Raw genomic sequence first — 26,082 nt, 5'->3', positions numbered from 1 at the left:
CGTGGGCTTCTGGCATTCCACAAAGGTGACCGTGTATGACTTATGCTGTGTGAATCCATGGTGCCAATGGTCATTACCCTTCCCTTTGTAACTGCTCACAACCATGTGGTCAAGCACCTACTGCAGAAATTGACAGAACACTTACATCAAGTTAACCAGTCTAATATTTATGGAATATATAGGCTTCTTCCACCTTTATGTCTCAAAAAATATCTGCCTGTTCTTGGTTTTCTGGGACCTTTTTATTCAGTGATTCTTCAAAGATTATTGATAGTTGTTCTTTAATTTCACTCCAAGCTCTCCTAGCACTCAGTAGTTGATGAGAATCAAATTCAAAGACTCTGGAGGTTCTTTTCCTCCCTCCTTTTGGTAGCTCAGGTGGACCTGATTTAGCTCAATGGAAGAAGAGACTGACACACCAGCCACTGAGCTGGAGGCACCGCTTTCTAACAAGGTCTATTCCCTACTCATAGACCTCCCATTACTACATAGTCTTAGAGATGTTCTCCTGCCCCATACTATATATAGACTATTATAGGGCAGGATTCCTGTCTATTGGAAGGTAGGCCATCGTGCATCCAATCCAGCTATGCCCCACCTAAGCACACCTCTCTGTGGAATAAAAGTTCCAAGAGTTAGGCAGGATCAGCTTTTTCTCAGCTAGGATTTTCCCTTAATAAAGCCTGTTGTATATTTATACTGTATGGCACTAAAGGTGTGAATATTCATGCCTCCTTTCCACAACTATATATAATAATAACTCCTCTGCACCAGGAGCTTGAATTGACTTCAAATGATTGTTTACAATGTTAACTCTTCCTAACCAGCTCTTGATCTTCATCCTTTATAAACTCTAGGATGAAACTTACTTTTTCACACATTTCCTGACACTTAACTTTAGCTCTCAACCCTCTCTTTTCTGACAAACCAGATTGTGCTTGCTACTTTTCTAAACTGAGTGAGAAAAAAATAACAAGACAATTCAGGATTTAATCAGATGACCTGCTTTTAATGGAATGATATTTGAAGCAAGGAGTGGGATGGGGAGAATAACAAACTAGTCCAGAGAAGCTCTATGAACTCAGTGTACACAGGGCCTTAGACCACAGCTGAGTAGGAATTACCTGTCTAAGGAAGAAGAAAAATAATGAAGAAAAGGAGGAGTGAAGAGTTCAAAGTGAAATTCTGCCTCCTCCACATCTCCTTACACTGGTTCCACCCTCTTTTCTAAAGGACTGTCATTTCTCTTCCCAGTATTCTAGCCTCACTGCAATATGGCATGTCTCAAGTAGAAAGTGAGCTAGTGGGAGAGACCAGTCAGCTTTTAGAGACACAGAATATACAATTACCAGTGGGAAAAGTACTCCCCAGCTCCTCTGACAGCTCTCTACATATTTATGGGGTACATAATAATGCTTCAATACATATAATGTATAGTAATCAGATAGGGGTAATTGGCATATCTATCATCTTGATCACTTATCATTTCGGTTTTTGGTTGTTTTTTTTTGAGACAGAATCTCACGCTGTCGCCCAGGCTGCAGTGCAGTGGCATGATCACAGCTCAATGCAATCTCCACCACCTGGGTTCAAGCGATTCTTCTTCCTCAGCCTCCTGAGTAGCTGGGACTACAGGTGCGTGCCACCACACCCGGCTAATTTTTGTATTTTTAGTTGAGACGGGGTTTCTCCATGTTGGCCAGGCTGGTCTTGAACTCCTGACATGAGGTGATCTGCCCACCTCGGCCTCCCAAAGTGCTGGGATTTGAGGTGTGAACCACCGTACCTGGCCTCATTTCTTTTGTTGGGAGCATTCCGTATCTTCCTTCTAGCTACTTGAAACTATATAATTTATTGTTGTTACCTACAGTCATTCTACAGTGCTATAGTACATAATTTAACTTATTCCTTCTAAGTAATTTTTGTATCCTTTAACACATCTCTCTCTACCCACCCCTTCCCAGCCCCAACCTCCCTTGAGAGGTCACATCTTCCCTTTCTTGATTCATTTGCCCTGGAAACCCAGCTCCACAGGGTGTCATCTAGCAACCTGGCTGACATTAAATTTCCAGCATGAGGGGAACAGCCACACTGTGCATTCAGCCCTAGAGAGCTGCTGAGGGGCACAGGGGATGAGCTGCTTATGTGGAATTCTTCCATTCTCACCCTCCAAAATAGTGGTGAAATATAGAAACACACAATGACAGCATCACACTAGATCATCTGGAGGCTATGGCAGTAGTAAATATTAATTCAATATTTTTATACAGTAATACATGGTTTTGTGTCCTTGACAATGCCTAGTGATTGTGCATGCTTACTCTAATGCTAACTTAAAAAATAACAAGGGGTTGTTTCAATTACATAGGCAAATAGTAAACATGTATCTCAAAACTAGTTCCATTATAAGCCCATTAAAATGGATTTAGTAGTTTTCAAAGCATCACAATGAGAAACTAAAAGAAACATTTTTAAGGTAATTTACCTTGGAAACTTAAGTTTATGAGATTAATCTTTCATCAGGTAGGTTAAGCATACCTTTACTGTCTTGATTATTATTTAAGAACTCCAGCTAATATAATTTCCCCAAATAGGCGTAAGAGATTTCTGCTTCTCTATTCCAGTGTTGGGAAAGATTTCTTCAAATAAATGAAAATACATTTTCTTACAGCTTTACATTCTTCCTTACACATTTAAATATTGTTTATACTCTTAAATCAATGAGAATTTGTAATAAATATTTCATTTGCTCCAAGTAAAAAATGGAAACACTGATTCACTAAATGATCAACGCTCACTTTTTTTAATCCAAACACTTTTATTTCTCCAAAATTGGGAGATACCAGTGGGAAGCATCTTCACTTTCCAAATGAGAATTGCATGGCATACACATTCTCTTATCTAATTCATCGGGACGCCCACCCACTGGCACTGAAAAGCTGTAATCCCAGCAAGCAAGAGCCATACCCGTGTGCATGCACTCATGTGAAAATATCACACACACTAAATTGCATTGAGGCCGTGACAACATGCAACTTAGTAATGTGCAATATCTCCACCAGAGCAAGCAGAATGGGAGCATCAGGGAAGAAGGGTGTGATGTATACATTCAGGAGACAACATGCTGCTAAAGAGAGGAAAATGGTCTGGGGATAAAGGATGCATGCCACTGACTCAAAACTTCATGAAATGAAAACCCAATTGCAAATGTATTCAACTGAGAAGAATACTTATTCAGAATCAGAATAATGAGTAATGTTCAAAACTTCAATGAGATAGTGATCATAAAGAAGCCACATACTTCAGAAGGCAAAGCTTCACGAACAGACACTTTCACTGTCTGGTCATGCAATTAACCCCCAATTTCAATTCCACTTTTGACTTATTCACAGATCATATAAATGAATGTAATGATTTCCACTTAGCTGCAACATAGATGATGATTAATGACTGATGCTTATAAAAGTATCACTGATATTTGTAGGCTAAACTGCACTTTGAGGACATTACAATATTTTCAGAGTCATTTATAAATTATAAATCATAACCACTTATTTTTCCCTCAAAATCTTTTTCCATGAAGAAACATATTGCCTCTTCAACACAAACCTTCAGGATGAAAAATCCAACAGGAACTCTTAGATAACTCACTACCATCTTCTCCACAGGAGAAAGCTCTTCAGAGGAATCTCTATAAAACCTGTACATTTCAAGTCTTGAATTTGTGCCAGTAAAGAAACAGCCTTAGGAACTTAAATTGCAAAAAAAAATCACCTTGAATTACAGCCTTAAAATTATATAACTTGATATAGCTTTGGTTAGAAAAATGGCTCAGGCCATAACCCATTTAGTCTGTACCATATTTATCACATTCATAAAAATCTATCAATTCTGAGAACCACTCGATTATAGTTCTGGTATCAAAGGTTGTTAAAAGTTTTTCTGTATTTAAAATAAGGTGATAATAAAACAAATGGTTTTTAAATTCCAGTATACTATGGAACCAAGACATGAGCTACTGTTATAATACATAATTAGTGTGTGCACTCCCAAGAAGGTAAGTCAAATCTAATTTGTAAAAGACTGATTTCCTCATATCCCTGTAGATGACAGCACTCTTTCTAATCTCAAATTCTCTCCTGAGCCAAAGACCTGAATTTCTAAGTGCCACCGTCTTATGTCCACAAATATAAATCATGATCTTCCCTAACCAGCTCCTCTTGAAAGAAGGCATCATGGTGTAACAGAATATGTGCTTTCAATCAGCTGAACCTAGGTGTAACTAATAGCTTTACTTACCACTGACTGGCAAACACAACATCTAGGAATTAAGTTTAAAACAAAAAAGGTGGCATATTTGGTAAGAAAAAAAGTGACAGACATTTAGAGGATGGTCTGCTCTATGAAAGCAGAACAACAGAAAATTCAAAAGCTGTGATGTGAAAATAGAAATATTTTTCTAAGAATAAGAGTAACAACGAAGGTTACTTGAGGAAAATGGAAGCATCATCTTTCCCGAAGTTCTTTATGAACAAGGTAGGTATTTTTCTGCAAAGCTTGGCTTAAGCCACACTGACTGGAGAATTCCTACCAGCCTTTGATATGGCTGCTCCAATAGCTTTACCCTACTGGGAAGATAAAAGATTAGCTTTCCTTTTTGGTAGAGCATTTGCAAAAGCTTTTTTGTCAGAAAGATCCTAGATAAACAAAGATAATCTATTGCTACAATTTTCATCATTTCATTTATTCAGTAAAGATGATAGTCAATGGTCATATAGGACTTCGGAGGGAAGCTATAGCCGGTACTTCCTTCAAAACAGCTTCACCCCAAATGCTGTTACACTGGATAATATACTCCAAAATCTGGAATCTTTACAGATGGCCCCCATGTGGATACCTGAGGGCACTGTATAGGTGTTAAGAGCATTTTTTTTTTATCCCACTTGATAGCCAATCGCAGAAACAAGGTATTGGTGAAGACCTTATCCAGGCCTTGCTAGTAGGAAAAGAGGAGAGAACTTAGCAAAAGTTATACAGACATTGTATTTTAGGAGCATGCATCCTGTTTGAATGTTAACTGAAGGTTTTCTAACAATCAAAGTGGGATTCTCACTAGCTATTATATGAACACAGTGAAAAAATAAACCAAGATCAATAAGATACAATTATGAGAGAAAAAAAAGAAATCAAGATTTCTGTGGAAGACTAGTTCCAGACAATTGTATTTATTAAAAGTATGTGGAGACAGAAATGCCAGCCAAAGATTCACTATTCAAGAGACACTTAAGACTACCTGGTTAACAACATATTAGAAAAAGGAGCTCTAATGGACAATAGAAGGGTTTAATTTGAGATGTATGCATAAGAAGTAAAAATGTAGTTGAGTCTTGTTAATGAGCAATGAGAACAGGGGTTGGAGGATGGGCTGAGAGAGGCCTGCTCTGCAAAAGGGCCCTCCATACCAGAAATGATGAAGAGGAAAAGATAAAGGAAGTCAAGAGCCAATGACTTGGAAAGAGCTTATAGGCAGGAAAAGTTGAAGTTCATTCAGAAACCAAGCCTGTAAATACATGGATGCCAGAAGTCATAATGAAAGTTTCTGGCCAGAACCTCCAGTGCATACAGAGCCTATAACTTAAGAGATAAACAACGATTCTGCATTTCCAGTATCCAACCCACCCCTTGCGGAGGGCACAGCTTGGCTTTAGGACAAAGGAGAAACAGGAATGCCACCTACTCTCCTTCTGGAACAAAGCTAGAAATCCCGACAGCAGAGGGTTCTGAAAGAAGTTGGAGATGGGGGTGGTGGAAGCGGGGGTTCTCTTAAGCAAGTGACATGATGCTAAGAGCTAGTCTAAGATCCTGCTGATGGAAAGCTGATGGAGATAGACCATTATTACATCTTTGTAAATCACAGGTTTGAGAGAAGGTTATCAAAACTGCTCTGAATTGTTAAATTTTGTTTTGTTTTTGAGACAGGGTCCTACTCTGTTGCCTAGGCTGCAGTGCAGTGGTGTGACCAAGTTCACTGCAGTCTCCATCTTCCAGGCTCAAGCAATCCTATCACCTCAGCCTCTTAAGTAGCTGGGACTACAGATGCACACCACCATGCCTGGCTAATCTTTTTTATTTTTAGTAGAGACAAAGTCTCACTATGCTGCCCAGGTTGTCTCAAATTCCTGAGCTCGAGCAATCCTCCTGCCTTGGCCTCCCAAAGTGCTGGAATTACAGGTGTGAGCCACCGCACCCGGTCTGTTTTTTTGTTTTTTAAGAAACAGGGTCTTGGCCAGGCATGGTGGCTCATGCCTGTAATCCCAGCATTTTGGGAGGCCGAGGTGGGCAGATCCCTTAAGGTTAGGAGTTTGAGACCAGCCTGGCCAACATAGTGAAACATGTTCTGGCCAGAACCTCCAGTGCATACAGAGCCTATAACTTAAGAGATAAACAACGATTCTGCATTTCCAGTATCCAACCCACCCCTTGCGGAGGGCACAGCTTGGCTTTAGGACAAAGGAGAAACAGGAATGCCACCTACTCTCCTTCTGGAACAAAGCTAGAAATCCCGACAGCAGAGGGTTCTGAAAGAAGTTGGAGATGGGGGTGGTGGAAGCGGGGGTTCTCTTAAGCAAGTGACATGATGCTAAGAGCTAGTCTAAAAATACTAAAAATACAAAATTTAACTGAGTGTGGTGGTGCACACCTGTAGTCCCAGGTACTTGGGAGGCTGAGGCAGGAGAATCACTTGAACTCTGGAGGCAGAGACTGCACTGAGCCAAGATCACACCACTGCAATCCATCTCCAAAAAACAAAGAAACAGGTTCTAGCTCTGTCACCAAGGCTAGAGCGCAGTGGCGTGATTACAACTCACTGTAACCTCAAGTTCCTCAAGCAAGCCTCTGGCCTCAGCCTCCCTAGTAGCTGGGGTTACAGGTGCATGCCACCAAGCCCAGACAATTTTTTAAATTTTTTTTATAGAGACAGGGTCTCACTATGTTGTCCAGACTCATCTCAGACTCCTGGCCTCAAGCAATCTGAGTGGCATGAGCCACTGTACCCAGCCTGAATCTTTTTCTTATTAACAACTGCACTGTTCATATTTATCCTCCCAAATGAGATGAAAACCTTGAAAATACCAGAGTCCTTCAGAGTTTAGCACTGAATGTTATCAGGATGCTCACGACAAAAAACAGGCTTATCATGGAAAAAAAATTCTGGGAGAAATAAGAATAGCATAAACCTTGTCCCTACCTGATAGCTTCTTCCACAGACTGGCCAATAATATTAGAAGAAGGACCTGGCTGAGATAGTGGAGTCAGGCTTATCACCCACTTCACTGGCTTGTAGTACTCATCACTGGAACTTAATAGATAAAATAGTGTGGTCAGGAAAATTATCTGCAAAACAAAGGACAATATCTCCTAAAAAAAATCGTATTTGGAAACTATAGGAAGATAGACATCTGTAATTGCAAATGAAATCAGAAATATGCTTTAACAAGGAAGGAAATATGAGGTATACTTATCTATGTGGACATACCAGAGAGAGTACAAAATTGAGAAGGGCTGTCCCACTGTAGAAGAGGATGGTCAAGAGTGTAGTGACAGTGGTGAAGAGCAGGCTCACATTCCGGCTCATAACGATCCACAGAGACTCCAAGATCTGGCAAGGCGGGAAAGCTGGATATCAGAACCAATCCTCATGAAAAAAGTTTCTACAGCCATCTAGTGTGCTTTTAATACAGTGTTTTAGTAACATGAACTGAAAAGCTAAGAACTGAAGATTACTTCAAATGAAAAATAAAAAAATTAAAAAATAAACCAAAAAGTTGTATAATCAATAGTAAAGAAAATGGTGAATCCACACCAAATAATATAGACAGCCATTAAAAACATCACTGTTATAACATGGTAAAATATTTTACAATAAAATGCTAAATTTAAAAAACAGGATTAAAAATGTTTATATATAATTGGTGGGGCATGGTGGCTCATACCTGTAATCCCAGCACTTTGGGACGCTGAGGCAGGTGGATCACCTTAGGTCAGGAGTTCCAGACCTGTCTGACCAACATGGTAAAACCCTGTCTCTACTAAAAATACAAAATTAGCCACATGTGGTGTGGCGCATGCTTGTAATCCCAGCTACTTGGGAGGCTGAGGCAGGAGAATCCCTTAAACCCAGAAGGCAGGGGTTGCAGTGAGTCGAGATCCTGCCATTGCACTCTAGCCTGGGCAGCAAGAACAAAACACTGTCTCAAAATAAATAAATAAATATAATATAATATAATATAATACACACACACATATACATACATATATATATCATTGTAGCTATGTAAAAATGGCAAGCAGAGAAAAAATATAGTCATGCATCACTTAATGATGGAGATACATTCTGAGAAATGTGTCATGGCCGGGCGCAGTGGCTCAAGCCTGTAATCCCAGCACTTTGGGAGGCCGAGACGGGCGGATCTCGAGGTCAGGAGATCGAGACCATCCTGGCTAACACGGTGAAACCCCGTCTCTACTAAAAAATACAAAAAACTAGCCGGGCGAGGTGGCGGGTGCCTGTAGTCCCAGCTACTCGGGAGGCTGAGGCAGGAGAATGGCGTAAACCCGGGAGGCGGAGCTTGCAGTGAGCCGAGATCACGCCACTGCACTCCAGCCTGGGTGACAGAGCGAGACTCCATCTCAAAAAAAAAAAAAAAAAAAAGAAATGTGTCATTAGGCGATTTCATCCTGCAAACGTCATAAAGTGTACTGATACAAACCTAAATGGTAAAGCCTGGCACACATACAGGCTATAAGACACAACCTACTACTCCTAAACTATAAACCTTTGTAGCATGTTACTGTACTGAATACCACATGCAACCACAATACAGGTATTTGTACATCTAAACATGTAAAAGGTACAGTAAAAATACAGTACTATAAATTTTATGGGACCATGATTGCATTATGTGACCCATCATTAACAGAGACATTATTATGTGACACATGTCATGACTTTACCTCCAGGGGAATATACTAGAGTACAACCTGTGGTGATATTTATCTTGTAGGATCCTAAGTGCAGGCCATGAAATTCCAGTATTTGCTTTACTGGCTGCCTAGCCCCTACCCTTGCCATTTCCAACTTAGAGCTATCTACAAATATAAAAAGCATCACCTCAATGACTTCATTAAATCACAAGAAAAGCAATCAACAGACAGGGACAAGAGCAGTGCTCTGAGGCTAAAAATCTTTCCTGAGACAGGCAATGATCAGTATATTGAGGTCTACTGAGTTCAGCTGATTTGTCACCTACACATTCACTAGAACCAGATATCATGAGGAAGATTTCTCATAGATGTTAAATATTAATAAAGGAGAGGTACAATATTTATAGCATACTTGCATGTTTCATTTACGATCTCAAATCCCCTATTATAATATCTGTTCTATTCTTCCCAAGTGGACTATCCTTCCTCTTAATGAAAAATACAAAAGCAAAATGACCAGAAAAACACCTCCCATTACCATTTCTAAACTGCTTCCACAGACCTCCCAACAATGCCATGAGTGAAGAAATGTGGATGATATTATCTCTATTTTATAGATACATAATTTGAAGTTCACAAATTTTTTTAAAAAACTTGCCTAAGGGCACAAAGCTAGTAAGTGGAACTAGAGCTTAGAGCTTACATGTTGTGGGGCAGAACTCACAATATCTGATTTTTGTTTTGGTGCCCTTCCCAAAACAGCAGTTCTGGTTTTTGTCGTATGTCCATCTGTTCTATGAAAAGTCCTCTCCATTCCTTTCCTACTTCAGATGTACCATTTATAAAGGCATATTTTGTTGCCCTTGGCATTTCTTGCAAACCTCAGCTCAGTTTCCTAAGAGAACTCTGGCAGGCTGGTTTCATTTACAAAAACTCCTTACATAAAACCTTGAAAATGCTTCACAATGCCCACAAAAATATGCAAGATTGACTAGTTGACCTCATGGGATAAAGAATGAATGAACAATGCCATCAGTTCCAAGAAACAAGCCAACAATGCCTTTACTTGTGATTTGACAAGCATTCTTTTTGCAGCTTCAGTCATTTTGGAATTTTTATGTAAAAAAAAAATTAAATAGTTTCTGGGTTGCACTAAGAGAAAATACCTTGTGGTAATTCCTAAGAAATTAACTAAATACGTTAATTTTAGACTGTTAGTCTCCAACAACAAAAAAGTAACCTTTCCTGTTTGAAAGAAAGAAAGGGAATCAACTGGAGAAAACAAAGGAAAAAACATTTCTAGAATATTAACTAAATCCTTAAAGTAAAGTGGTTTTAATTTATATGGCAGGCTTAGGGAGGAGAAAATGGGTAAAGGCAGGCACAATATCAAGGCCCATGAAACTCTGAAAACAAAACAGATTTATGGAGACAAAATGTATTGCAACTCAAGGGAGGAGAAAATGGGTAAAGGCAGGCACAATAGCAAGGCCCATGAAACTCTGAAAACAAAACAGATTTATGGAGACAAAATGTATTGCAACTCAAGTTGGGTGCAGTGGCTCACACCTGTAATCCCAGCACTCTGGGAGGCCAAGGTGAGTGGATCACTTGAAGCCAGGAGTTTGAGACCAGCCTGGCTTACATAGTGAAATCCCATCCCTACTAACAATACAAAAAAATTAGGTGAATGTGTTGGTCTGTAATACCAACTACTCAGGAGGCTGAGGCACAAAAATTTCTTGAACCCAGGAGGTGGAGGCTGCAGTGAGCTGAGATCCTGCCACTGCGCTCCAGAATGGATGACAAAGTGAGACTGTCTCTGGAGAACGGAAAAAAAAAAAAAAGGATCCTAACTCAGAAGCAGAAAACATGAGCCAGGTTTGATATCAGTTTAATCAACAATAGCAATGTAAGTACTGGAAGAACGTCACAAAGAGTTCATTATGAAACATATAAAAAGCCCAAGAAACTTACTGAACCAACTAAGCAACGTGGTCATGAAAGGTGGTCTCTACTGTGGATAAGAACTGACCAACAAGGCCTCACCATCTCCAGTGGCTCTGCAGTCCTTTACTCTGAGTCCACCACTCACCAAACAACCGTTTGATTATTAATTTGATTTCCCAGTACTTATTAAGAGCCATTAGCCCACCTTCTTATGGAGCCAGTGAAGAAGATTCAAAGGCAACAGTTTAGAAAAACAGAGGAGGAACAGGACATTGCAGAGATGCAGAGGTCTAAATAAGGGAAAATGTCTCCCCTGGCAGAACCGAGCCACCTCTGTCTGCCTCAGAGAGTTGGGAGGGAGCCTGGAGACAATGGACCACGTGAGTTCTGCTACCTTTCTCTAGTTCCAATCTTTCTTATCTATCTATAAACACCATTTCAACTCAGCCACTGTATTTCTAAATACAAAAATAATTATTGGCTGAGCGGCTCATGTCTGTAATCCCAGCACTTTGGGAGGCCGAGGTGAAAGAATAGCTTGAGCTCAGGAGTTCAAGACCAGCCTGTGCAACATAGCAAGACCTCATCTCTGCAAAAAAAATTAAAATTTAAAAATCAGCTGGGTGTGGTGGTATATGCCTGTAGTCCCACCTACTCAGGGAGAAGGAGGAGGTTCAAGCGGGAGGATGGCTTGAGCCCAGGAGGTCGAGGATGCAGTAAGCCACAGTCAAATCATTGCACTACAGTCTAATGTACTTCTCTTATTTTAATTGAGGACCTAACACCATACTAAATTCTAAGGCAGGGATATTTGAGATTCCTTCTACCTCCAAAAACTTACAATCTAGTCCAGAAGATTGGGTACAAACACTAAAGTGTCAAAAATATGTTTAGGTATCAAAAGAGTGAAAACAATAAATGCAAAAGGAATCTGAATGTAGAGAAACCTCAATGTGTTCTGAAATACACTGCGAAGATTTCATGAACAAGACTGGCCCTAAGCCAACTATTCACAACAATATCCAAAAAAAAAAAAAAAAAACTGACAAAACAAAGCAAATAAAAATATAAAGGTATGAGACTAAGAAATGTTGAGTTCTCTAGAGGATGAAATACAGTTTGAAAGGTAACACAACATTACATATAAAGTCTGGCCTCTGGAGCCAAGGAAAGATGAACTGAATTTGAATATCAACTGTTATTTACCATGCTAACTATTTTAACACCTCTGAGCCTTTTTTTGGTTATTAAAATGAAGGCAATTATACTAGTTTTGCACAATCACTGGGAGAATTAAATTGGAAAATATTAAGCACCTAGCACAGTATTTGACACAAAATATTTCATACAAAAACTACTAAATAATCATCTGTTCCCTGAACTGTCCATTACTAATATTTAAATGTGTTTAGGGATACAGAAATTGTATTTGAGGGACTACACAGAAAAACTTATTTTAGTTTCAAAAACTGCCTCTTCTCTTTCCATAAGAATTTATAAAATTTAATTTTTCTTTATCATCTATCTTAGTATGATTTAACACTGTCACTTCATTCATGTAACAGATGCTTAGGTCAGGTGCGGTGACTCACGCCTGTAATCCCAGCACTTTGGGAGGTCGAGGAGGGTGGATCACGAGGTCAGGAGATTGAGACCATCCTGGATAACACGGTGAAACCCCGTCCCTACTAAAAATACAAAAAATTAGCCGGGCATGGTGGCAGATGCCTGTAGTCTCAGCTACTCGGGAGGCTGAGGCAGGAGAATGGCGTGAACCCGGGAGAATGGCGTGAACCCGGGAGGCGGAGCTTGCAGTGAGCAGAGATCGCACTACTGCACTCCAGCCTCGGTGACTGAGCGAGGCCCCGTCTCAAAAAAAAAAAAAAAAAACAGATGCTTTTAAGTTCAATGACTACAGTCACAAAACAAAACAAAAGGGATTCAGTAACTTTTAGTTAACACACCTGAATTTTGGGGAAAAACAAACATTCAAAGGTATTATTAGATGATACACTATTTTGTGTATGCACTGGCATTAAAGAGCCAACTGGAAGGTCCAGGATACTGGGTGGAACCTGCTGACTGACTAATGGGCTTTTCTATAGGCTGATCTGGCAGGGACCTTCCAGCTGCTTTTAGTGTTGCACTCTTAAAAAGGAACATACTGCCAGGGATCACCAGACAGGTAACAAAAGAGAAAACAAAACAAACTTTAAAGGAACGTAGAGCAAAGAGAGAGCAGAAGACATTTTAAATATTTTATTAGTAATATTCTCAAATAAGTAAAAAAGGATGGTTCAGAAGAAAGAGCTGTTGGATATTACAAGTATGATAGCAGGAAAAATGAAAATTTCAATCACAGTTTCTTTTTTTGTGTTGTTTTGAGATGGAGTTTCGCTCTTGTTACCTAGGATGGAGCTCAATGGCACAATCTCAGCTCACCACACCCTCTGCCTCCCAAGTTCAAGTGATTCTCCTGCCTCAGCCTCCTGAGTAGCTGGGATTATGGGCATGTGCCACCACGCCAGACTAATTTTGTATTTTTAGTAGAGACGGGTTTTCTCCATGTTGGTTAGGCTGATCTCGAACTCCCAACCTCAGGTGATCCGCCCGCCTCAGCCTCCCAAAGTGCTGGGATTACAGGCATGAGCCACCGCGCCCAGCCTCAATTACTGTTTCAAAGGCGAGCTGAAGCTATTTCTCAGGGGAAAAAGAAAACAAAGAGATATAAAACAGAAAAGAGGCTTTCAAAATTAAGGAATCCATGTTAAAGGCCCAATATCTGATTAACAGCACTTCACCTTCCACATTAAGAAAGTAAAAGATAACATCTAAAACTGCAAAACAAAGAAAAGAGTAGCATAAACATTATTTTAGAAATTCAGAGATAAATACCCAGGGAAAGCTAAAAGAATTGACAGTTGTTTGTAAAGAAAAAGATGGGAAATCGGGAGGCATACAGCAGGGCACTGCTGCTTATTGAAATCTTTCAGCGTTATTGCAGTTTCAGTGATGGTCATGTATTACTTTGATAAAAATTAAATTTAGGCCAGGTGCGATGGCTCATGACTCTAATCTCAGCACTTTGGGAGGCCAAGGCGGGCAGATCACTTGAGGTCAGGAGTTCAAGACCAGTTTGGGCCAACATGGAGAAACCCTGTATCTACAAAAATGAAAAAAAAAAAAAAGAAAAGAAAAAATTAGCTGGGTGTGGTGGTGCACACCTGTAATCCCAGCTACTCAGGAGGCTAAGGTAGGAGAATTGTTTGAACCTGGGAGGCAGAAGTTGAAGTAAGCTGAGATCACACTACTGCACTCCAGCCTAGGCAACAGAACCAGACTCCATCTCAAAAAAAAAAAATGAATTTTAAAAAGTTTAGCACAGCAAACCTCAATTTTTGTTCACTTGATGAAAGTCACAAGTTTATGCACAAGAAAATTACTCTCTGTGAAATTCTACGTCCAAGACATCATACAAAATATGCTATGGAATGAGGAGGAGCAGCAGTTAGCAGCAGTTAGGAATGCTGCAAAGACTGCAGAGGTGATGGCGCATGGTGGGAGGTTAGGTGGGAAGGTAACAAGCTAAGCATTCAACACATTCCATCCCTCCAATGTAACTGGAACCATATTTCCATCTGGTCAAGGGTCTTCATACACCACAAAGGCAGGTCCCTCTCTAGTAGTCCAATTGGAGACGTCCTGATCAGCCTAGGGGGAGGACGAGGATCCCTATCCGAGAATCTGGCAGCCCACAGCATCACTCACATCACACAGCATCACTCAGGACTCAGCATCTCTCACTCTACAATCACAGGGGAAATACCAAGGGAGTGGTGACACCTGATGCCTGTGGCTTTTGAACATCATCCTAGTGCATTCAGAGTTCTCAAACATGTAAATGTCATGACGTTAAAAAGAGGATAGATGAGGCCTCAAAATGCATACGGAAAACTTAGAATTAGAGTGTCTTTTGTTTTGAACTTCAGCTTAACTATAAATACTATTTCTTACCGAAAGAAATGTCTCAATGTTCTCGTGAACAAAGGAAGCAATATCCTGCCAGTCCAGAATGTCTCCCAGCCAGCTATTCTGACGACTGACATGCAACTTCTGTCCTTTGTGCCTTCCAGAGTGTGTTACATTCTATGGAATAAAACAGTGCAGACATGAAATTCTCATCTTAATCTAAAGATCAAAAAGTATAAAAGTCACATTTTGCTTCAGGTCCCCTTAATCACTTCAGTAAGTACTCCAAGGAGAAGAACTTTCCATTATTTAAGAAATCAGCTGGCCGGGTGCGGTGGCTCAAGCCTGTAATCCCAGCACTTTGGGAGGCCGAGACCGGTGTATCACGAGGTCAGGAGATCGAGACCATCCTGGCTAACACGATGAAACCCCGTCTCTACTAAAAAATACAGAAAACTAGCCAGGCGAGGTGGTGGGCGCCTGTAGTCCCAGCTACTTGGGAGGCTGAGGCAGGAGAAGGGCGTGAACCCTGGAGGCGGAGCTTGCAGTGAGCTGAGATCCGGCCACTGCACCCCAGCCTGGGTGACAGAGCAAGACTCCGTCTAAAAAAAAAAAAAAGAAAAGAAAAAAGAAATCAGCTAAGAACTCCATTTAAAGATCTGAAATATAAAATGCTTTTGTTTATATTCTAGGTACCTTGGCTAAGTCTTGCTCCAGTGCTTCCCTCCTAAATACATTTGCAAACACATCTTACTCCTCAGTATCTACAACACACTAAATAGCATTTACTTTTTTTTTTTTTCTTCAGTTTTTAGGTCCTCTACCTTTCTCTTGATCTCCCATCTTTGCTTTTTCCTCCTTTCCTCATTTTTCTTTTTAATTTACCATACAAGATAAGCAAAATGAGGAGAGAAGAATATAATAAGCAAATGTAAGGCAGTAAATAGAATTTGTCCATCTGGAAGACATTGGCAGAGATACGAGAATAACTAACTTTGAAAGAGATAAGGGCCAGGTAGAATGGCTCACACCTGTAATCCTACCACTTTGGGAGGCTGAGGCAAGAAGATCACTTAAGCCTAGGAGTTCAAGACCAACCTGGGCAACACAGTGAGACCCTATCTTTACAAAAATTTAAAAATTAGACAAGCATGATGGTAGGAATGTCGTCGTCTTTTTTTAGAGACAAGGTCTTGCTCGCCTTGTCACCAGGTTGGACTGGAGTGCAATGGTGCAGTCATAGCTCATTGCAGCCTCCAACTCCTGAGCTTCAGTGATCCTCCCACTTCAGTCTCCCCACGTAGCTGGGACTATAGGCGCACACCACCACACCCGGCTAATTTTTTGTAGAGATGGGGTCTCACTACATTGCCCAGGCTGGTCTGAAGCTCCAAGCCTCAAGTGATCCTCCCACCTCAGCCTCCCAAACAGCCAGGATTACAGACATGAGTCACCATGACCAGCCAACAAATATGCCAGTTTGTACAAAGAACTTGAGCATCCCTGGATTTTGGTACCAGTGGAGTGTATTAGGACCGATCATCCAGCATACTGGGGGACATACTGTACTTAACCACTTAATAAACCTATGCTTATGAAACACTGACCTTCCTCTACTATAAAATAAAGCTCACGAGGTATGAGGGGTAATAAAAGCTATTTGTCTGTAAGCAGAAGTCCCAGAGTTAGCAAAAGAAATAGATACACCTTCCTAATTATCTGGTTTTTCAGCAGATGAGATCAAATCTATGATACTCACCTAGATATTCCCTGGATATTTTTTCCGAAGTCTTTGAAATCTATAAAAACTAACAATCTTCCCTCAACTCATCCCAAAGCAAGTACATAATCCCGAACAAGTCACTAAGGAACAAATTCAAATTTAAAATCAGCCCTCCTCCCCTCCTCCACCCTACATTAAGAGACTTACATATATACTTGCTCTCCTTACATCAACTCAGAATCATCACCACCAACTCTGCCCACTCTATACACAGCACAGCTCCTGCTAGCCCACAGGCCCTGCTAGAACTAGTGTATAGGATGGCCTGGGCAACATGGCAAAACCTCATCTCTACAAAAAATACAAAAAAAATTTACCAGGCATGGTGGCGTGCACCTGTAATCCCAGCTACCCAGAAGGCTGAGGCAGGAGGATCACTCGAGTCCAAGAGATGGAGGTTACAGTAAGCCAAGATCACACCACTGCACTCCAGCCTGGGTGACAGAGTGAGACCCTGTCTCAAAAAGTAATAATCATAATAAATAAATAAAAATAAAAAATAAAAGATCTCTAAGCTTTTAGATCCAGTTTCACTTCCTCAAAGAAAAGTTCTTAATGCCTACAGTTGTACTGTCTAAAACAGTAGCCAGTGGAGCCAGTAGAAGCTAGCCACATGTGGCTACTGAGCACTTAAAATATGTCTAGCTCAAAAACTGAGACGTGCTGCTGGTATAAAATGCATGCTAGATTTCAAAGACAGTATGGAAAAAAAAGAATATAAAATATCTTATTAAATTTTTTCTAATGATTATATATTAAAATAATAGTATTTGGGGTATACTGGGTTAAATAAAGTATCACTGAAAAACTAAAACAGGTAAAATTTGTTTTAGTGTAAGTACTAGAAAATTTAACATTACCTTATGTGGCTTGCATTACACTTCTCCTGCACAGAGCTGGTCTAGAGGATGAGATGTCCATGACAACAGACTGAGGATGGAATACTGATGCACCAGAGAGGTAGGCAGGTTCTGCCATGAAGACTAACCATCAACTCACACTGTCTTTAGTGACCTGAGGCTTAAGGGTTTTGCTGTTTTAAAGTTTTCATGAATGAAATCCCGCTGTGAATAAAATCCTATCTAGTTGATGAGTCGATAAAAGGACTTTATTAGTTTACAACATAAAACCTTAGCTAAAATAACCTACCTTTACAAACCAAGAGTGATACAGTCTGTCCCAAAGTTCTAGTACTTGCTTTTCAATTACAGCAGTATTGTTCACCTTATCTCCTAGAATTTTATGGAGCTAGAAAAAAACACAGATACGACCTGGTACAATATTTCAGGCAATAATAGAGTAAATTTAATATATGCTGTGTATTTACATTTGTTTCAAATCAAACAAAAATGTTCCAGACTATTTATCTCTAGCCGTATTATGTTCTTTCCTTAAACTCTACTCCTGAGTATTTCCAGTAAATTTCCTTTCTCATCTTTTTGCTTCTATCTTCTTTGCTCTATTCTCAGGTCTCTAAGAGAGCTACCTCACGCTATCAGAGAATGATGCAAATGAAGCCATGATTGCTGACTTATCTGATCTTACCTGTCTAGAGAAAAATCTTTCCCCTGTAATCCCAGTGCCCTTCCATTATACATATGTCTCATGTTACATTTATCTCTATTATTAAGAATTACCACAGAACTTTAAGTAAAATTTTAGGACGCTGGCTATAAACACAAATCCTTCCCTCTATTTGCATGTTGAGAGATGTGCGGTCTCATTTACAATTGATCAGACTGGCCTCGGGTTTGTGGAAATCAAGTACACTGAGACGACGTAACTTAGAGGAAGGCTATCATTGTAAGATGTTATCCCACTTAGTTATTATTAAAACCATATTATAATATAAAAAACAATTTTTACACTTTCAGAGGCTGAGGTGGGCAGATCACTTGAACCCAGGAGTTTGAGACCAGCCTGAGTAACATGGCGAAATCCCATCTCTATAAAAAATTAAAAAAAATTACCAGGTGTGGTGGTGTGTGCCTGCAGTCCCAGCTACTTGGGAGACTGAGGTGAGAGGATCACCTGAGTCCAGGAGGTTGAGGCTGCAGTGACCCATGATCATGCCAATGCACTCCAGCCTGAGTAACAGAGACCTGGTCTCAGAAAAAAAAAAAAAAAGAAAAGAATTCCTAAAAGAAATTTGTAGGCCCACTTCCTTAATACAATTGTTTCCATTTTTCTATTTCCTCTGCAACTTTCTGCCTGTTTACATAGAGACAATTTAGAATTCTATATTTTCTACTGCATTATAAACATTTAATCTTCAGTCTTCATCACTAACCTTCATCTTTAATACTCTTCTATTAGTTCATTATGTTCTGATATTAGCTGATCATTAACCACTCTAAGGATATATAATTAAATCCTTTTTCTTTTTTTCTTTTCTTTTTTTTGAGATGGAGTCTTGCTCTGTAACCCAGGCTGAAGTGCAGTGGTGCAATCTTGGCTCTCATTGCAACCTCTGCCTCCCAGGTTTGAGCAATTCTCCTGTCTCAGTCTCCTGAGTAGCTGGGATTACAGGCGTGCACCACCACGCCCAGCTAATTTTTGTATTTTTAGTAGAGACAGGGTTTCACCATGTTGGCCAGGCTGGTCTTGAACTCCTGACCTCAAGTGATCTGCCCACCTCAGCCTCCACAAGTGCTGGGATTACAGGTGTGAGCCACTGTGCCGAGCCATGAATCCTAATTTTTAATGTCATGAGTAACACTGCAATGAACATCCTTTTACACAGTTCTTAAGGATATCTATGGATGCCCATTGCAGGGTTACTTGTGACATAAATAAATGTACTAGAACCAAAGAAAATGAGTTTTTGGTTTTTTTTTTTTTTTGAGACAGGGTTTCACTCTGTCACCCAGGCTGGAGTACAGTGGCATGATCACGGTTCATTGAAGCCTGGACCTCCCAGGCTCAAGCGATCCTGCCACCTCAGAGACCCGAGTACTGGGATCACAGGCGCATGACACCACACACAGCTAATTTTCTTATTTTTTTGTAGAGACAAGGTCTCACTATGTTGCTCAAGCTGGTCTGGGATCAAGTGATCCTCCTGCCTCGGCCTCCCAAAGTGATGGGATTACAGGCATAAGCCACCACACCCAGCCGACAATGAGCATTTTAATGGCTCTTGCTACACACTGGTAAACTGACTTCTATAAGAAATATACCAATTAATGCTTTTCAAATTTACATAAATGACCCAATTTCCTCAAAGCCTTATGAACTAACTGGACAATTTTTAGGGATTTTAACAGGTGTGAAATGTAGCCATTATTTATTACCTTTTCTTATTTAGTAATGAAAGGAGTGACCATTTTCCCATGTTAGTTTACAACATCTATTTCCTTACTCTTTGTCTATTTGATTCTGGCCTTACAGATATGTGAACCAGTTACTAGACATATTCAATGCAAACATATCTGTTCAATTTGTTCCTTTATATTTGATTTATTCATAAACTGAAAACAAAATACTCAATATAATAAAGCCATTTGGCCAGACATCGTGGCTCATGCCTTGTAATCATAGCACTTTGGGAGGCCATGGTGGAAGGATTGTGTAAGCACAGGAGTTTGAGACCAGCCTGGGCAACATGATGAAACTACGTCTCTATAAAAAATAGAAAAATTGGCTGGGCATGGTGGTGCATGCCTGTAGTTCCAGCACTCAGGAGGCTAAAGTGGTAGGACCACTTGAGCCTAGGAGGTGGGGGTTATAGTTAGCTGAGATCGCGCCACTGCACTCTAGCCCGGGAACAAATCTTGTTGATTCTTACATAATCCTAATTACTTCAGTATACTAAAAGTGCAACTTACCTTTATTCCTACAGGCAATACTAGGGAAGGAAAGAATATCCCAAATTCATATTGCGGAACCTAATCCTTAACTGTGTTGTCTTTTCCTCTATCATTCATTTCCCCTTCACAAAGCTCCCTCCACTTCAGTCAAGATCATTTCCTCAAGCACACTCCTGTCTCAGCATCTCAATCATCTCTTCAAGCACACTCCTGTCTCTGCATCTTGGCTCACACAAATACCCTTCTTAAAAGCCACTCTTTCTTGATCTGTCATTCCTTCAAGGTTTATCTCAAGTGCCACATCAAAGCACTTAATCCAGTTCTGGGCACACACTGCAAGCATGCTACAGTAGAAACAAAGGATTTGAAGTTAAGTTTCAGTTTCAAACCAAGCTCTGCAATCTACTACATGACCCCTGGGAACTGACTCAGCCTTGCTGAGTCTTGTTTCCTCATCTACAAAGCAGGCAAAATAATTTATATTGCAGGCTTCTTAGAAACAGTAAAAGAAAAAAATAAATAAATAAAATGAAAATAACTGGAAACTGCCAAAGATAGTTATCAGCAGATAATAAGATTTAATATGCATAAATACCTTTTTCTCTACAAAGCCTTATTTGATTACCCAAACCAAGTGATCATTCTGTCCTAACTCACAAGTAATGAATCAGATCTATCTTGAAAAAGTACACGACCAACCTCTCAGATTGTTCAGGCCACTACCCCTATTTAATGTGATCTTTCAAAAGATTTAATTGTATGTTGCTTACCTGTTTATTTAAGCCTATTTACTGCTGTGAATAGCATTTCTATTTATGTTTTATCAAAGCAAGAAGCAACCACCAGTAAAGACCCTAAAAAGAGAAAGCCACAAAGAAAGGTTCTTCCCTTACCTTGTGAGTTATCCATTCTCGTCCATACTGATACACATTGTTAGCTGCAGAATTCAGGGCTCTTTGGACTACCTGAGCCTCAGGAAGCCAACTAATGTAAAACAAAGAAAGAAAAGAATTTTTAAAAGTACTCTTTCTGTGTAGTGTACCAGTAATGCTTTGAACTTGATATGCTTAATCCATAACAGATAGACTGTTGATCATTCATCAATACACAGATACTGAAGCATCATAAGCAGGACTGCCAGACTTAACTGGCCTAAGTCTCTAACATTCAGGAAGTCCTTTCAATCTTTCCTTAGTTTTATTTATTTTATTTTATTATTTTATTTTGGAAACGGAGTTTCGCTCTTATTGCCCAGGCTGGAATGCAATGGCACGATTTCGGTTCAGTGCAACCCTGCAACTTCCACCTCCTGGGTTCAAGTGATTCTCCTGCCTCAGCCTCCCAAGTAGCTTAGATTATAGGCATGTCACCACACCTGGTTAATTTTGTATTTTAGTAGAGAGAGGGTTTCATCATGTTAGTCAGGCTGGTCTCAAACTCCTGACCTCAAGTGATCCACCTGCCTCAGCCTCCCAAAGTGTTGGGATTACAAGCGTGAGCCACGGCACCCGGCCTCAATGTTTCCTTAGCTTTTAGACTCACTTTTCCCACAACCTCCCTTTCATTCTACTCTGCCTGGTTTCTCTGTTCACATGTCCTGAGTCATCTGCCTTATTCGGCACCAAAGAAAGTGGTTCTGGCAGACTGGGATATTCAACATCTGGGACAGGGTTCTCAAAGTGTGGTCCACAAATCAGCAGCATCAAAACTTTTTGGAAACCTGTTAGAAATGAAAAATTTGGGGCCCAAACCCAGATCTACTGAAAAAGGAACACGACTGGGGCCCAGCAATCTGTACCTTAACAAGCCCTGCAGATGATACTGAAGCATGCTACAGTTTGAGAATCACTAATCTAAGGAAGTGAAGAAATCAAAAAGAATGAAGGAAATGAAGAAAGTGAGTAATTATCCTCAACTTGGTTATCTGCTGAAGATCTTTTAAAGATAGTATTCCTGAACAGAGTTCCAACTATGTAAGGAACCATAGTCCACAAGCTTTACTTGCTGTGCAGTGAGAGGTGGCCTCCTCACTCTCCTCTTGACTAAGCAGGCTGCACCATATACCTTAATCAAGAATCCTTTACACAACCCTAGTGTTTCCACAAGAGAAAATATGTTCACATATTCTCTAAATTGTTCCTTTTAATAATATATGCTGGAGATGTTGACATTCACAAATTTAACAGTCCTCATTTCAACTATTCCAAAGTGAAGCCAAAAGGTGAAGGCAAGAAGAAGCTAGTCATTTACTTTCCTGAGGCCCCAAAATGACACATCCTACAAATCTAACATAAAAGGGTCAATTAGGTAAAGTCAAATGTGCAACATCCTCAAATCACTGCAGCTTTATGTGCTGTGTATGAGAAAGATGGTCATAAAGAGAAAGTCAGTTACCACTGACAGCCACAAAGTATGGGTGCCTAGGAAAGTGGTCTTTAACTAGAAAAAATAAGAGATCTTTGAATGAATTAAAAAGTAGACTATTAAATCAGTAGGTCTGAATCATAAGTATTAACCAGTTTGCCCCACACTCCAAATAAAGTATCTGTGAAACTTCTTGGCAAATTCCTCAGTCCATTCAAATATTTCTCAGCAAGGTCAGCACGCTGGTTCATGCCTGTAATCCCAGCACTTTGGGAGACCAAGGCGGGCAGATCACTTGAGGCCAGAAGTTTGAGACCAGCCTGGCCAACAAGGCAAAAAATACAAAAATACTAAAAAATACAAAAATTAGCTGGGCGTGGTTGCACACAACTGTAGTCCCAGCTACTCAGGAGCCTGAGGCACAGGAATCACTTGAGCCCAGGAGGGAGAGGTTGCAGTGAGCCAAGATCATGCCACTACCCTCCAGCCTGGGCAAAAGGGCAAGACTGTCTCAAAAAAAAAATTTCACAGCAAGTCAAAATTTCAAAATTTTAGAGACACAAATATAATAATGTACAGTATAAGGATATAAACAGGAAATCTGGATCACTAAACTGAAATGTGATTTGGGGGAAATTAGGTAGCTTTTAAATTACTCCTTTATAAATTCATCAGTGGCTTGAAGGGATTGCTAAATATTTTCAATTATATGGTAACTCATAATTGATGTGATATTGATATACTGGTATTATATTTATATTATATATTATATTGATAACACTATCCTGTAGTGTTATTTACAAGTGTGAAGATGGGCAGGGCACAGTCGCTCACGCCTGTAATCCCAACACTTCGAGAGGCCAAGGCACGTGGATCACCTGAGGTCAGTAGTTCGTGACTAGCCTGGCCAACACAGTGAAACACCATCTCTATTAAAAGTGAAAAAATTAGCCAGGTGTGGTGGTGTGCACCTATAGTCCCAGCTACTTGGGAGGCTGAGGCAGGACAATCGCTTGAACCTGGGAGGCAGAGATTGCAGTGAGCGGAGATCATGCCACTGCATTCCAGGTTGGGTGGCACGGCAAGACTCCATCTCAAGAAAAAAAAAAGTGTGAAGATTCATAGAGGTATCTGGACAGATCCTTAATGATTCACAAACATCTACTGGGCCTGGGAAAATGTCTTACTGGCCATTATGAAAACACTTTCCCAATGTACTCACACAGGTTTCCTAAGAGCAACAAATGAGAGGAGCTGTTCTGGGGACAAGGTAGAGGCACTGGCTCAGTCCCAGCCTCCCTCAGGAGACATGGGGCCAGAAACACAGGAGCCGTCTTAGCTGGGTTGTACTCTGGCCTTATACACCTACAGGCCCTGAACTGAGCTCCTTCCTTGGAGATTCACTGCCTCAGCCTATCGCTAACTCCCCTACTCACTCAAGAGGGATTCCTCAGCAGAAACCAATGCCCTACAGTTTAGACTGGTCTGCCCTCACCTTCCTGGGTAAAGGTTAATCTCTATCACCTACGACCTACCCAGAGAACAACCCTGATTAAAAACAACTTAGCTTAGCCTGCTGGGTTTCTCCTAAGTAAGCGAAGGGATAAGCGCAACTGAGAACCATTTCAGTACCATCTCCTAATGAGGGTCCTAAGACACATGAATCAGGCTTGAGACAAGTCAGGAGAAAGCAGAAAACGAGCTCTCAACTAACAGAACTGCCGAAGACAAGAATCAGGATGTGTATCAACCTCATTTTCTTTAGAGCTCCACTAAGATGATCCTAATCTGTCTAATTTACCCACCAGCTTACGAGGCACATCCAGCAGAAGTCAAGGGACTACATGGGCCATATAAAACCACACCAAGTTGGAAGAAAGTACATCTGGACTTATTCTTAACTGTACCTTCTCCACTAGGAGTATCTACATGAATCCCTCACAAGGTCAACTGCCCTCCTCCTGACAGAATCCAGAGTACTGAGAGTTGGAGGAAACCATTATCATTATTTCATGCCAATCCCTACTATTTCCAATCCCATTCCCACTTATCTGCTGCAAAAGAATCAGACCTTCCAGAAATCATCAAAGTCTAAGCAGCTTTAAAAAGCCTTCCTTTTGGGAGGTCGAGGCGGGTGGATCACTTGAGGTCAGGAGTTCATCACCAGCCTGGCCAACATGTAAAACCCTCTAAAACATAAAAATTAGCTGGGCGTGGTGGTGCGTGCGTGACTGTAATTCTGGCTAGTTAGGAGGCATAAGAATCGCTTGAACCCGGGAGGTGAAGGTTGCATTGAGCCAAGATCACACCACTGCACTCCAACCTGGGTAAGAGTGAGACTTTGTGTCAAAACAAAAACAAAAACAAAAAAACTTCCTAAATGGAACATTACTCAGCAACAAAAAGGAATAAACTTGATATATACAACATCTTGGATGAGCTTCAAGAGAATTATGCTAAGCAACAAAAAGCCAATCTCAAAAGCCTGGATACTCCATGAATGGATTTACGTATTACTCTCAAAATGATTTTATAGCTATGGAGAACTGATTAGTGGTTGCTAAGAGTTAGGGAAATCTTGAAGGAGAGGATAGAGGGTGCGTGTGGCTGGTAAGGGGAAGAAGCCTGCAATGGAACAGTTCTGTACCGTGTTGATAGCTGACATAAAGCTACACATGATGAAATCTGAAGTGTATTATAGCAACGCCAATTTCCCGGTTTTATTGTACTACAGTTATGAAAGATGACAACACTGGAGGAGGTGGGGTGAAGAGTATATGGGTCTTCCCTGTATATATGGGTCTTTGCAACTCCCTGTGAATCTATAATTATGACCTCAAAATTTCAAACAAAAGACAAAAAAAAAACCTTTCTTCTACTATCTGATCTGGGGCTGGTCAGATAGTGTGCCTTTGCTACACTTGCAGAGAGAATGCTACAGCTATTCAAAACCAGTACAGAAGGGCTCTGCATTTACTTCCAGTACAGAAGAATGACCCAAAGAAAAGGAGCCCTCTGGATGTAAAGGCTGAGGCTGAGTCCTAGAGGACAACACTTGGAAGGTCTATCATCCCATGAAAGGCTCTATCCACTTGCCTAGATCCCAGATGGCTCCTTCCTAAAATCCCATACCTGATATATGTTGGTTCCTCCTTTTTCCCATCCTCCTTTTAAAATGTATTATATCCAAAGAGCTAGAGGACAGAAGACCTCACTTCTTAC

At 40.5% G+C, this 26,082-nt stretch overlaps 1 protein-coding gene across 4 annotated transcripts in view; it reads right to left on the bottom strand.

Moving 5' to 3' along the window:
- Positions 1 to 26,082, bottom strand: part of TMEM245 (transmembrane protein 245) — a 105,028-nt gene that overhangs the window by 26,526 nt on the left and 52,420 nt on the right. For all 4 annotated transcript variants that reach the window (XM_033237875.1, XM_033237878.1, XM_033237876.1 and 1 more), the window contains 5 exons: positions 21,390 to 21,480; positions 17,837 to 17,935; positions 14,950 to 15,081; positions 7,538 to 7,660; positions 7,250 to 7,395 (listed from right to left, as the gene is read on the bottom strand). In XM_033237875.1, coding sequence (XP_033093766.1) covers positions 7,250 to 7,395; positions 7,538 to 7,660; positions 14,950 to 15,081; positions 17,837 to 17,935; positions 21,390 to 21,480 — 591 coding nt within the window. The remainder of the gene's footprint in view (positions 1 to 7,249; positions 7,396 to 7,537; positions 7,661 to 14,949; positions 15,082 to 17,836; positions 17,936 to 21,389; positions 21,481 to 26,082) is intronic.

The sequence above is a fragment of the Trachypithecus francoisi genome, unplaced genomic scaffold, assembly GCF_009764315.1.
Source record: "Trachypithecus francoisi isolate TF-2019V2 unplaced genomic scaffold, Tfra_2.0 Lachesis_group16, whole genome shotgun sequence".
In the NCBI taxonomy this organism is placed as follows: domain Eukaryota; kingdom Metazoa; phylum Chordata; class Mammalia; order Primates; family Cercopithecidae; genus Trachypithecus; species Trachypithecus francoisi.
The sequence above is the reverse complement of the archived record's forward strand: the minus strand, read 5'-3'. Positions and strand labels throughout refer to the sequence as shown.